The sequence below is a fragment of the Furipterus horrens genome, unplaced genomic scaffold, assembly GCF_987537825.1.
Source record: "Furipterus horrens unplaced genomic scaffold, mFurHor1.1.pri manual_scaffold_15, whole genome shotgun sequence".
NCBI lineage: Eukaryota > Metazoa > Chordata > Mammalia > Chiroptera > Furipteridae > Furipterus > Furipterus horrens.
The window spans coordinates 3,574,251-3,586,868 of NW_028327185.1; the positions used below are offsets into that span (position 1 = coordinate 3,574,251).

Here is a 12,618-nt window from a genome sequence, read left to right on the forward strand (position 1 = left end):
GCAGGAAAACACCCCCCCAGACGGAGGCACCCGGCCTTCCGCAGCCGACAGACTTCAGAGCCCCCTTCCCAGGAACCTCCACTGTTTCCGGTTAATGGTAATAACTCTACGAGAGTATATCAAACATAAAACAAAGTAGTTTTTACTGACTAAGAAAGCTGCTACTTCTGTGATCTCAGAAAACGCGGAAGGAGTCTGTACAAACCCACCCCAATCTCATCACGCCTGGGCTCGGCCTGCAGGCCTCCCAGGGGCCGGCGGGGCCATCACAGTCGTGCGGTCCAGTGCACTTCAGAGTGTGGACATTTTCAAAGCTGCCCTTCCCAATGGACACATTTAAGAAAACTTCAAGCACTTTTCAAACAAGTGACATGATATGGAACTACTTATAATTTTGGCTCTTCTTTTAAACACAAATGTGAGTATTTACCAAAGCAACGGTGCCCACCATCTCTACAGTCTCCACCAGCAAGAGGGTCTCCAGGAGAGGGAGTTACAGTGTGTTCTGAAGCTATTTCCCAGCAGCTAGCTTAGCAGACAGAAAGAACTAGGGGCTTATCTACTTCTTCCTGCCCTTTTTTTGGTGAACTTTCCATTATACACCCACTAGGCCATCATCTTATCCTGCACTGGGTTCAGAGGAGCTGGGAAGGGGCTGCGTATCTGGAGCGAGATCACTAATGGCAATGGGCCACCTGAATCATGCTGGTGCTTATGGTTAAATCACATCTAACGTGAAGTTTCGAATGACATCCAGAGCTCCAGTGTCAAAGCCACACACATCCAACATGCCTCTGTCCTCTGGGTCTGCGAGGGTGAAACCATTTGACGTCATTCCGCAAACAATCAATTTAGCTGGAATATCCATTTTCTGTAAGTAAAAACCAAAATACATAGTAAAAAAAATTGTATGAATGCAAAAGCAAATAACTTACTAATTTAACATACTTTAAATTCTATCAGGCCCTGGCTGGTTTAGCTCAGTGGATTGAGCGTCGGCCTGCGAGCTAAGTGTCGCTGGTTCGATCTTCCAGTCAGGGTACATCAGAGAAGGAAAACTCTGACTCCAAAAAACCTCCGCTGCCTTGCGGCATACCTCTTCAGGGGAAAGGCTAAGGGAGTAAACCCCGACAGAAAATCCGGAGCCGGAGTCCCTAAGGCGGTTTGACGTTGTAGTCAACACCGGCAACTCCTGCGGCGCACCTGAAGCCAAGCTGTATTGACTCCGTCTTTCCCTTGGACCCTTCAGCTGCGAAGAGAGGGGGGGTCTGCTGCATGGGCAACAGCAGACCCTCCATATCACCCTGCCCAGGCTCTGTAGCTTCAGCGTCATCGCAAGATGTCGATTCAACACGGGAGGAGACAGATACGATGTCACTCCCGAGTCGGACTGCACAGCCATTCTCGGCGGTGCAGATAGACTCTTGAGAAGCTACACCATCGTCTCTCGAGACGGACGGCTGCCGACGACGAAATTCTATCACAGATTTTCATTACAAAGTTTTTATTTTTTTCTCTCCATAAAATCTGTCAATCTTTTGGGCAAGCCTATGTGGCCCTCAGAAGAACAGGAAATAAAAACGTGTGGACAACCTGCCTGAAATCCCTGCCTCTCTGTCCTACGTCACGTGTTCTGTGGGCCACTGAGCACATTCCTGAGCAGCCTAGAGACTCTGTACTTACAGGTCTGTCAGGATCTTCAGAGGCATTAGATGTTTTTACCAACAGATCACACACTGAGACAGTGCACGTGGAGGTGGAATAAATGTAGGGAAGTATTTCCCTGGGATTGTTAGCTTTGCTGCATAACACATACATCCCACTGGATTCAGAACCCGTGCTCCACAGTCTGGGCCCTCGCCTGTTCGTCTGAAACTTAAGGGCCTGCAGAGCCCAGTCCCGCCCAGAGTTTCAGATTCAGGTCTCCTGGGGTCCTGGGACGTGTGTTTCTAACACGGGGCTCAGGACTGCAGAGGCTGCTGGGAGGGGAAGTGCATGGTGAGAACCGTGCTCTTCATCAGGTGCCACGTCTACAGCCAGTCACCCAGTCCACAGCTCGAGAGCTCAACAGCCCACATGACTAGTGGCCGCCATGCCGGGCTGTGTGAACCCAGAACATCCCCATCGCTTCAGAAGCTCCACTGGAGAGCACTGATTGGAACACGAATGCCCATGGACCTAAAAACCCAGATCACGCTTTGCTTTAATTTTATGTCGTCCCTTAACAAAACTAAGAAATGATACTTTAATTTTCCGAGGAACACAATGAATCATTACAAAGTGTATAGTTAAGGTAAAATAAATGTTCTGATTATTATTAAAAATACCACTTATAAAGGATGTTCTCATTAACGCATAGAATTCAAACCGGCAGAAATGAATTACATCTGTGAGGCGGTATTTTCTCATTTTAAGCACGGCCGAGTCTGTATTCCAGCTGGAAGAGCAGTGAAGGTTTGAGAACCGGGTGTCATCTGGGGTGGGAGAAAACGAGAGCGTGTCTCACCTTCCGATACTGCCTCAGCGCGACAGCTGGGTGGACGCTCCCAGCAAAGGTCTCATTATCCGTGAGCACGATGAAGACATCAGCAACTGTGCGTGTCTTCTGGGCCCAGAGCATCGGGAGAGCACAGTCAGTCCCACCAGCTGGGATCTAGCTCAGAACAGAACATGCGCAACAATAAATGGCTCAGTCTCTGTAATATGTCTGACATAGTAAAACACTTAGCTGCACCAATTTTTACATAATCATTTCGTTTAGAACTAATATACAAGCCTTCCCAAAGCCTATATAACTTTTTATTTTATGCTCATGAGAAAACTGAGATAAAACAATGTTCTCACAAATTTTTTAATGCCAGGCATGACACCAATAACAAAATTATTACATCATATACATTAAGTAAGCTTAATTAAACAGTTTTTTACCTGATCCATAGCCATTAAAACCTGTTGTAAAGTCATATCTGTAGTTATTGGACATGGTACCATTTCATCTGCAAAGGCAACTATGTAAGAGTCTTTTTCTGTCCGTCTGATCACCTGAAAAATTCAACAGTAGTAATTTTCAGCAGATGTGGGAGAAATAAACACAGTATCTCGAAGTGCAGAAAACTTCATCTGTAAAGGAAACGTGCTATGAGGCTTATTTTGTTTCTGTGCTCATGCTGTGGTTTGAAACCACAGGATAGTTTCCAAAGGGCTTTCACAGACTCTTACAGAGATGGAAGAGGCCACAGAAGGGAAGTTAGAAGCTCGTCCATGATTCATTTAATTGCTATTCAGTCAAACTGTTACGAGTTCCAGATCTTTGAATTTCCAGAGTCATTAGTAATTTCTCTAAACATTGTCTACTTCCTCAGAAGTACTTAATCTTTAGTTGTAATATTAAAATTTCTATTCTGACTATATTTAAGTCTTTTTCAATATGCCTGTAATACTGTCTATACTTAAGGATATAATATATAATTACATAATATACCAAGTGTGTATATATACACAATATACTTAAAACTCTGCTTATTTTTGGTACAAAATGGTATTCATATTAAAATGTGCCAATTATGCCCAAATGACAAAAACGACCGGAAGCCTGATTCTTGGCCCCATGCAAGTGTACACCCCTGCCCCACGGTGACGGTTTCCTAGAGCGGCCTCACCATGCACATGGCCGCGGCCACGGCGCTGGCGCTGAGGATACTGCCCAGGACTCTCTGGTTCATGGAAGCGCTGACGTCCACGGCCAGCAAGAAGCGCTTCCCAGTTGGCTCAACCGTCTAAAAGGAAAGCACGATGAAACCATCATTAAAATAAATCAGAAATGTTAAGTAATTAAATTTCTAGCAAATCACATCGAGCTATCCTTCATTTAAAAAATTCTCAGATAAAAGGCCTCATTTCTGATTTGGCAATTAATTGAAAAGAATTCCAAAATGGTAGCTTTGTAATAATTATGTATGGCACCAGGTGGGCACTGGAAATACTGGGGGAGGACACTTTGTAAAGTATATGATTATCTAACCACTGTGCTGTACGCCTGAAATTAATGCCAAATAATAGTAAATGTACACTCTGATTGCAAAAGTTAATTAAAAAATGCTTAGGCTTCTACTAAACGTAAAACAAAGGAAATAAGAGCGCCTACTTAATAATTTTATTTAAAGAAGTTACCATCTTTTTGTTCTTAAAAATTTCCTCCTCAGAAGAAAATGAGGAATTTCTATCAAATCTTTTTTGGTGGTAAAGTATAAAAAATACATGAAACTTACTTAAGTCAACCTCAATTGCAGAGTTCAGTGGCCTTCAGCACATTAACAATGTTCTGTAACCACCTCTACTTTCCTCTCCAGAACCTGTTCATCATCCCAAATAGAAAACCTACACCCGGCCCTCCCTCCCTCCGGCCACTGGCCACTCCTGGGCCACTCTGTCTCTCTGGACGTGCCTCTTCCAGGGGCCTCAGAGCGCGAGACCACTCTCCCCTTGTCCTTCTGCGTCTGGCTCACGTCATGTGGCGTGTGCTCCCGTTTCCACCCCTCCATGAGGTCGAGCGCCACCTTTGGTTTGTCTGTCCCTGCTGATGGACACGGGCCGTCTTTACCCGTCAACTGCTGTGAACACCTGGGTATAGTGTCCGAGTCCCCGTCTTTAGTTCCCGGGGTACGCACGGAAGAGGTGGAAGAGCCAGGTGGTACGTGATTTGCCACGTGACTCTGAGGACCAGCCAGACCGTCTTACACAGGGCGGCCTCATGTCCCACTCCCAGCGGCAACAGCTAGGACTTCTGCGTCCTTGGTACCGGCTGCCCCGCACGGCGAAGTGGCGTGCCCTGGGGCTCTGATATGCACCCCCCTAGCCACCAGTGCTGCTGACATCCTTTCATGTGCTTACTGGCCATCTGCATGGCTGCTTTGGAGAAGTGTTTATTCAGGCACTTTGGCCAGTTCTGAAATGGGCTCTTTGTATTTTTGTTTTGTCATTCTTTTTATGTTCTGAACAGTAAAGCCCAGTCAGATCTCTGATCTGCAAATATCATGCTTTATCCTATTCTGTAGGTTATATTTCACTCTCTTGATAATGACCTTTGATGCACAGAAGATTTAAATTCTGATGAAGTCCAATTTAACTCCTTCCTTTTTTTGCCTGTGCTTTTGGTGTCCTATCTAAGAATCTATTACTGCAGATCACTTTGGGTAGTATTGTCACCTTAAGACTATTAAGTCTTCCAACTGTGAACGTGGAACGTCTTCCCGTTTGTCTCAGTTTCATTCGGCAATGCTTAGTAGTCTCATTGTACAAGTCTTGCACCTTCATGGTTAAGTTTATTCCCAAGTCTTTTATTCTTCTGAGTGCTATTGTAAATGGAAACACTTTCTTAACTTAGCTTCTGGACTGCTCAGGACCAGCATATAGAAATACCACTGATTTTTGACTGCTGATATTATATTCTGCAACTTCCTAATTTTGTTAGAATTAGAAGTTTCTTATGTTAAACAGCAAGAAATGTTTGAAACCCAAAATTTTAACTTATGGTTCCAAAGTGGGATTTTCATTCCTAAAATCGCTTCTTATCAAGATCTAGGAGACACACTACTGATTAACAGGAAAACCGGGATGGAGGACCACGTCGAGGACTCCACAATACTGCAAAATTTTAAATCTGGTAATTTAACTTATCAAAATGATCTTAGGATAATGATTATTGTCCAAAGGTAGGGAGAAATACTTTACTCATAAACTTATAATGTTAGTTATATACCCACTTCTACATGAACTAAGAAAAAACAAATGACTACCTTATCAAAATGGTTGAACTATTACTATCTTAAAAAATGGTTTTTACAGCCCTGGCCAGTGTGGCTCGTTGGTTGGAGTGGTGTCCTATAAACCAAAGGGTCGCCGGTTCAATTCCCCATCAGGGCACATGCCTGGGCTGCAGGTTCGGTCCCTAGTCAGTGTGGGTACGAATGCAGTGCAGTTGGTGGTTTTCTATCCCTCCCCCCGCCCCACATCTTTTAAATCAATAAGCATGTCCTCAGGTAAGAATTTTTTTTTTTTTCTTCACTAAGTCCTACCTAAAAATGGGTCATTTGTTTTACAACAAAAAATCAAACCATCACCTTAAATGTTTTGTAAAACGCAGTATCCAAAGCTTTCAAAATTTCTTCATCGGGACGCCACTTCAGTTTCCCTCTGAGCCCATGACTTGTTTTGTAAGTTTCTAATGCAATTAAAATATGAAATGGATGTATACGAGCCTAGAAAAAAGACAGAGTGTAAATGCAAAATTCATATGAAAGCTAGTAATTACGTGCCTTAGATGCTTGTTATTGTAGCTGACGTATTTCATAAAGAAAAGAGAACACAAGAACAGACTAATCTTAGATTTCAGAGTCAACGTGCAATGTGGTACGCCTAAAACATGCTAACTGCACTCGCCAAGTTTCGGAGAAGTTTTCCACCAGCAGGAGCTAATAAAGGTAACGCGTACCTTTTTTAACAGTTTATCGTTGCACAGTCTCTCGCAGACCAAGGACACTTCTGAACTGCCCGGCTCAAGCACCGAGTTAGCCGTCATCTTCCCTAGGTTCCTCAGTAACGCAGTCAGAGGCATTTCTTGTAACAGAGCTTTCCATACCTATTGCAACAGCACAGGCGGAACCAGAAGGAATTACGAATCAGTGTAACTACCTGTGCCAATAACAACACTACAGCAGTCCCTCACTATATCGCGGTTCACTTATCGCGGGATAAAAAAAAAAAATTATATTTAGTTATTTATCACGGATTTTTCACTCTATTGCGGGATTTTGTGGTACTGTGTACGTATGTTGTTAAAGTAACGTAGGTTTAGGAGTGTAGAATATGTTTAAGAACATAAGCAGTGTTTATAAAAGCGTACAAAAGGTTAATAAGGGAGTGGAAAAGGTTAATAAAGCCTTAAAATATATATAAATGCTAAAATAAACGTGAGGTTCCTACTTTGCAGATTTTCACCTATCGTGGGGGGGGTGGTGGTGTCTAGAATGTAATACCCACGATAAGTGAGGGAATGCTGTAATAACATTTTCTAAGGCTTTCTTTTGGATTTCAGATACTTTCTAAATCAAAATTTGTGCAAATTGGTCAAAGTCTTATCAAATAAACTAACTTGTCCTTTAATATTTACTGAATGCCAACTACATTTGGGCATTCCTTTAGGTGTTTTAAGGAAACATTAATTAGAAGATATCTGAAATGTTTCTGATAAGGAATTAGTGGCTATGTCGTTACCCAAAGCTTCTCTCTGTAACCTACACCGTAAGGCAGGTTAGCACACCCCGGCGACCCCCCCGGCCTCACTCACCTCTCTGGACTTGAGATGACTTGTCAGCAGGTGCTCTCTGACCAGCCTGTGCTCCTCTATCAGATGGATGATTTCCAGCTCATCCTTTGTGCGCTTCACCTTCTCAACAGCCTCCAGGTACTTCAACAACTTCTCAGTCTCCACGGAAAGTGCTTTGTCTTTATACAATTCTTGGACCTCTTTCCAGCCCTTAGTAATATATTTGGTCACAATGGCAAGTCCTTTAACAAAATAAAGAATTGAAACACCTGGTAGGATCGGTAGGTAAACAACATGTTGAGAATGCCTCATGTGCCAAGTGTAAGTAGGTGCCCAGGATGTAACCGCTTTCCTCTGTGATGGTGCGTCCCATGACATGATATAACAAACATTAAAACGAAGTCAACTAACCCGGCTTATTCCATCACTGTTTCAATATGAACCTCTGGGGGGGTGGGGGTGGGGGAAGCCCCTGTGTTTCCATTTTATGGCAGAGCTTTACTTCCGGAGACACCGGCTCTAGAAATCTGGTGGAAAACAGGGACTATTTTAGGTCCATAATCTCAGAACAACCCTCAAAAATACAGACCTATCTCAATTAATGTCATGTTCAATTGTCCCTTTTACCCAATGATTATACACGTATGAACGACGGAGGTAAGTGGATGTGGACCGGCAGGTAGGTGATTTGTAATTTTCTAATAGCTGAGAAAGTATTATAGGCCAGATTTTAAAAAAGGAAAATAATGTGCTTTCTTCTAAAATTTCTTTTAATCATCAGAAGAGCTTTGGATTGGGGGAGGCTGAGAAAATCTGAGCTGTAGCCCATGCTCTGCCCATAAGAGGTGTGTGATTGATCTAGGCCTTACTTTCCAGTTCTGCAAAAAGGGGAAGGATAGAGTTACCAAATTCAAAGGTCTATGGGGAAAAAGTGGGCAAAATAAACAAATGAACAGGCCATGTGACATAACACAGTGGTGAGGACTGGGATAAACCCAAGAGAGTACGTCCTGACAAATACTTTAGCTAAGTATTTGCTTAGTGCTGCCCCCAAGAAAAATTTTCAAAAGAAACCAAACATGGACTTTTCATGTGATGTCTTCAGATTTATTTTATATGATGCTGGTAAAGAATTCATTTCCCCCCCTAAAATATCATGCAGGCCAAATAAAATACATCAGTAAGATAGGCTGAGCTTATGCGCTATTTCTGAATTAAAAATTGGATCGAAAGTTGACACTAATATACAGAAACTTGCAAAGTATTGCAGCTCTTACTGTCTTTCAGATTTTACTACAAAACCTTATACTGTCTTAAATGCTGCACATAAGCATGTCTTCTCCTTTGTTTTCCCAAGTTAAATAAAACCTCCTCAGGAAGGCAGGGGGGAAGGGTGAGAAGGGGCCACGGAGGAGCCTGGCTACCTGCCCGCCCCTGGCTCCGAGCCGCACTGCTGACCACACCTGGAGTGCGTCCGGGCTGCTTTCCGGCCGAGCCCACAGTCACGTGGACGGGCATCCCAGTCAGCCTGGTGACATTTTCAAGATTAACCCGTAAACCTGTCATTTGATTCTTGACTGTTCCTGTCTGGATTGCCTGCGGTAGGTGTTTGAATCCAGGTTGGCATTAAACATATTTGAATTAGTTAATCAATGTGTCCTGAGAATGAAAGAGTATTTCTAGAAGATACTATACAATTCCGTATGTCGAATAAATGTGTTACCGATTGGCTCTCTGCACCCCTGCCCAAGGATGTTATGCTTACCTTCATTGGAGGGTTTAAGGTGTGACAACCGCAGCAGATCTTTGTGCGACCAGCCATTTCTCTGTTTGTATTTTGTCACCGCCAGAGCCAGGGCCATCCCCCCCTTGCCGTTGTACCAGTCTGCGACAGCCCTCCGCAGGGCACGGCCCCACATGCCGCACTTCATGCTCTCCTTCAGGTCCTTCTTAAACTGGATGAATGTGAAGAGGTGCGTGGGAATGCGGCAGACCTCCGCGACGGCCTTGAACGCGGCCTGCTTCGTGCTGATGTCGGAGCACTGGGAGCAGACGGCCAGCGCGAAGAGCGTGGGCTCCGGCTTCGCGGCCCTGCCTTCCTGGCTGAACGCCCTGATCTCCTGGATCACTTCACACCCTCTGCCGTCCTCAATCAGCCTGATGAGGGCTTCGGCGTTCTCAAGGCCCAGCTTCTGCTCTTTGATGTAGTACGTGCCGCCTTCAGAGCCGAAGCATAGGAACCGGTGCAGGCGATTCATGTCTGTGACTTGCCACACGTACCCTCCTTCTGAATTGGCCACCTGCTTCTCATTCAGGGGCTGCAGCTGGTTCACGGAGGCATCCATTTTTCTGTCCTTTAAGAAACCTATCAAAAAGCAAAATGTTACTTGCTAGAATGACACAGTAAAATTATAAAAAGGGAAATACTTACTAATCTATGCTAATTGAAATCTGCCACGAAATCTTTTGATTTAAAAATACTTTTTTAAGCTCAGTCTCTGGCGGTATGACTGTCAGAAGCAAGAGCTAAGAAGTCACGCTTTTGAGGCATAGTTTGGTGCTCCGGGCAGCTCAGCACTGGGTCTGGAGGGCCAGGCGCAGGAAGAAAGGGGCAGAGGGGGCAATAACAGTAGCTGACCTCGGAAGACCCTTGGGACCTTTATTCCAGGAGTAACTCTGCAGACACTTGTGGTTGCACGACCCACATCCCCCCCCACCCCCGACGCCGGCAGCACGGCCCCCAGGGGAGGCGAGGCCTGCGCACCCGCACGTGCATCAACACTGCTTCCCGTGCAGGTTAAAACTCAGGCTGGCCCGGGCCTGTGTGGCTGTGGTGGGCTGGGCGCCTTAAAGTAGAAAGACAAGGAGGGCACAGCCTGACAAGCAGGGGTGGCCCCGGGACCACAGGGAGGACGACTTCAGGGAGCGGGCTGCTGGGGATGTGAGGCCTCCTCCAGCAAGTGAAATGCGGCGGAGGCAGGAGGCAGCCGGCAAGGCGGGGAGGGCCGCTCTCCTGCAGAAGCACAGCTCGGGGGCGAGCGAGCCCTGGAGGGGCTGGCCTGACAGTTGCCCCTCTCCCGAAGGTGAAGATCATCACAGGCGACCCCGGGGTGCCTGAGAGGCAGGAATAAAACAGCCGAGGGGGGGTCCCGCCAAAGAATTGAATACAGCTAAAGACATAGTAAGCCCCAAGCTAAAAGCTTAGGAGACATGAAACATCTCGACACCCCTAAAGGCATGAGCACGAGCCGCAGTTGGCGGGTTATACATCGCCTGCTTCCCTCTCGATTTCGAGCGCAGTCGGTGAGGCCAGGGACAGGCAGGACGAGGCAGCACTTCTCCCCGCTCCCCGGGCATCAGCCCCCGGACCTTCAGAGCATCCGACGACGCGCGTTTCTGGGGAGGCCCGCGCTCTCCGTCAAGGGACCTGTCCGGGTTCTTTCCGAGGCCTGCCAGTCATCTGTCCTTCGAAAATGCCACCTTTCACCCCAGAAGCCCAACAAGTCGGCAGCTTATTAATTTTTACGCGAAGTCTGAGCTTGCTTACGGCTACGAAATGCGCAGGACGGCAGCGACCGGGGCCACGCGTCCCACGGACCGCAGCGTGGCGGCCCGGCCCAGCAGACCCCCGCCAGGCCCGCCCCTCCGGCCGCGCCGGAGCGTGGCCCGATCCTCCCGTTTTTTTATCAAAGACCCAGAAACCTGGACTTTTACACGAACTCTCAGGATTACGTGTCACCAACAAAATTAAAGAAATTTTAAGCCCCCCCTTCCTGATTATTTCCAGGTCGCGCCAAGAGCTCGGCCTTCGGTTCGGCCTCCCTTCAGTGGGCACCATGCCACGCTGGGTCTCAAAGACACGCGAGTTCGGTGTATTTGGCACACAAGGCACCTCCAAGTCCACCGCAGCATCACAGAGCGATTTAAAAAGACCGCAGGTCCGGGGCCTGGGGGCTCCTCCGCACGGTCCCCACGGACACAACGCCGCACCCCGAGCCTCGCGCTTTCCCACTGACGCACATCAACGGGGCAAAGAACCGGGGCAAGAAAGTCCCACTTCGTTTTTTTTTTTTTTTAAACCAAGCCCTTGATACAATGATGGCCACCCCCACATCACACCCACGCTTATTTTAATATAAAAGCCGTCCTGCTGGGTCCCTCGGGAAAACTTCACGCGTTTATCCCGGGCCGGCCCGGAGCGCAAAGCCCGCTCTCCCTTCTCCCTGCGGGCCGCAGGGCCCCGGCTGGGGACGCGAGAAACCCGAGTCCTCGGCACTCAAACTCCTTCTTCTCTGGAAGCCAAAGGCCTTTCCTGGAACTCGAGAGCTTTCAAGAGTGACGCACAAATAAAGAAAACATTTTTAAAAAACCCCAGCTGACGGTCACCGTTCCCTCGTGGCACGTGCAGGCGCGCAGTCGGCGGCCGGACAGGCCAGGCCCCCGAGCCCCGCCCCGTGGTCGCATCACGTGCAGACGCCATTCTCCGCGCGCGCACGCCCGAGGCCTCCTCGCGGCCCGCGGCTTCCCCAAGAGGCCCCGCTGAACGGGGGCGACGCCGGCGGTACGGCCCGCGGGGCTCCGCGCGCCCGCCAGGCTCGGCCCCTTACAAACGCTCACGGAACACGAGCCGTCTTTGCAGCGCCCCTTGCCCGCGAGGCGCCCCCTTCTCCGTCCATCCCCCGGGGACCAGGGGCGCACTGCCCGCGACGCCCCCTTCCCCGTCGTCTCCTCTGGGATGAAGCCGCCTCGTTTTCCCAAAGTTCCTTCGCCGCGAACCGAAAGCCGGCAACGCCTCTCGGCGGAGGCCGCGAAAAAAGCGGGAGGAAGAGGCGGAGGCGGGAGGCGGGCCCAGCGGAACCCGCCTGCGGGGCGCCCGGGCCTGGCCGAGCGGGGCAGTCCCACAGCGGCGCCGGGGCCGCTCGCCGGCCGGGCAGGGCGCGGAGGCCCGCACGGGGACCACCACGCGGCTGCTCGGCCTCGGCCGCTGGGCCGCGGGGTCCGGGACCCGGAGGGCCGGCCAGAGCCTGCGCGCCTCCGGGGCCGCGCAGACGGCACAAAGGGCCCCCGCCGGCCTCCCCCCGCTCCCTCACCTGTGCTCGGCGGCCGGCGCTCCGACCCGCAGCGCCCCCGGGAGAGACTTGCACAGCGCGGGGAAACGGCAAAACGCGGCGGCCCCACGGGCGGCGACCCCTCGGAGCCCACGCCGCGGACGCCCGGGCTTCCAGCTCCCGGAAACGAGCCCCGCCCTCCCGTCCGGTCCGCTCGCGCTCCGGACTGGCGAAGGTCCCGGATGT

The 12,618-nt window shown here is 48.8% G+C and overlaps 1 protein-coding gene across 1 annotated transcript; it reads right to left on the reverse strand.

Moving 5' to 3' along the window:
* Positions 1–126: 126 nt before the first annotated feature.
* Positions 127–12,604, reverse strand: RO60 (Ro60, Y RNA binding protein). Its single transcript, XM_090263376.1, has 9 exons — positions 12,415–12,604; positions 9,090–9,689; positions 7,346–7,566; positions 6,491–6,637; positions 6,120–6,257; positions 3,660–3,776; positions 2,929–3,042; positions 2,507–2,653; positions 127–871 (listed from the first exon to the last, which is right to left on the reverse strand). Exons 2-9 carry the CDS (start codon positions 9,667–9,669, stop codon positions 719–721), a joined length of 1,617 nt encoding a protein of 538 aa, XP_090119502.1. The 5' UTR covers positions 9,670–9,689; positions 12,415–12,604; the 3' UTR covers positions 127–718.
* Between the last annotated feature and the right edge of the window lie 14 nt (positions 12,605–12,618).

Excerpts from the sequence above, each read along its gene's own strand:
- RO60 (XM_090263376.1), bottom strand. The coding sequence starts at position 9,669 with ATGGATGCCTCCGTGAACCAGCTGCAGCCCCTGAATGAGAAGCAGGTG. Across the intron at positions 6,258-6,490 it reads ACGATAAACTGTTAAAAAAG|GCTCGTATACATCCATTTCA; the intron begins GTACGCGTTACC and ends TCTTTTTTCTAG. Across the intron at positions 872-2,506 it reads CGCTGAGGCAGTATCGGAAG|AAAATGGATATTCCAGCTAA; the intron begins GTGAGACACGCT and ends TTTTACTTACAG.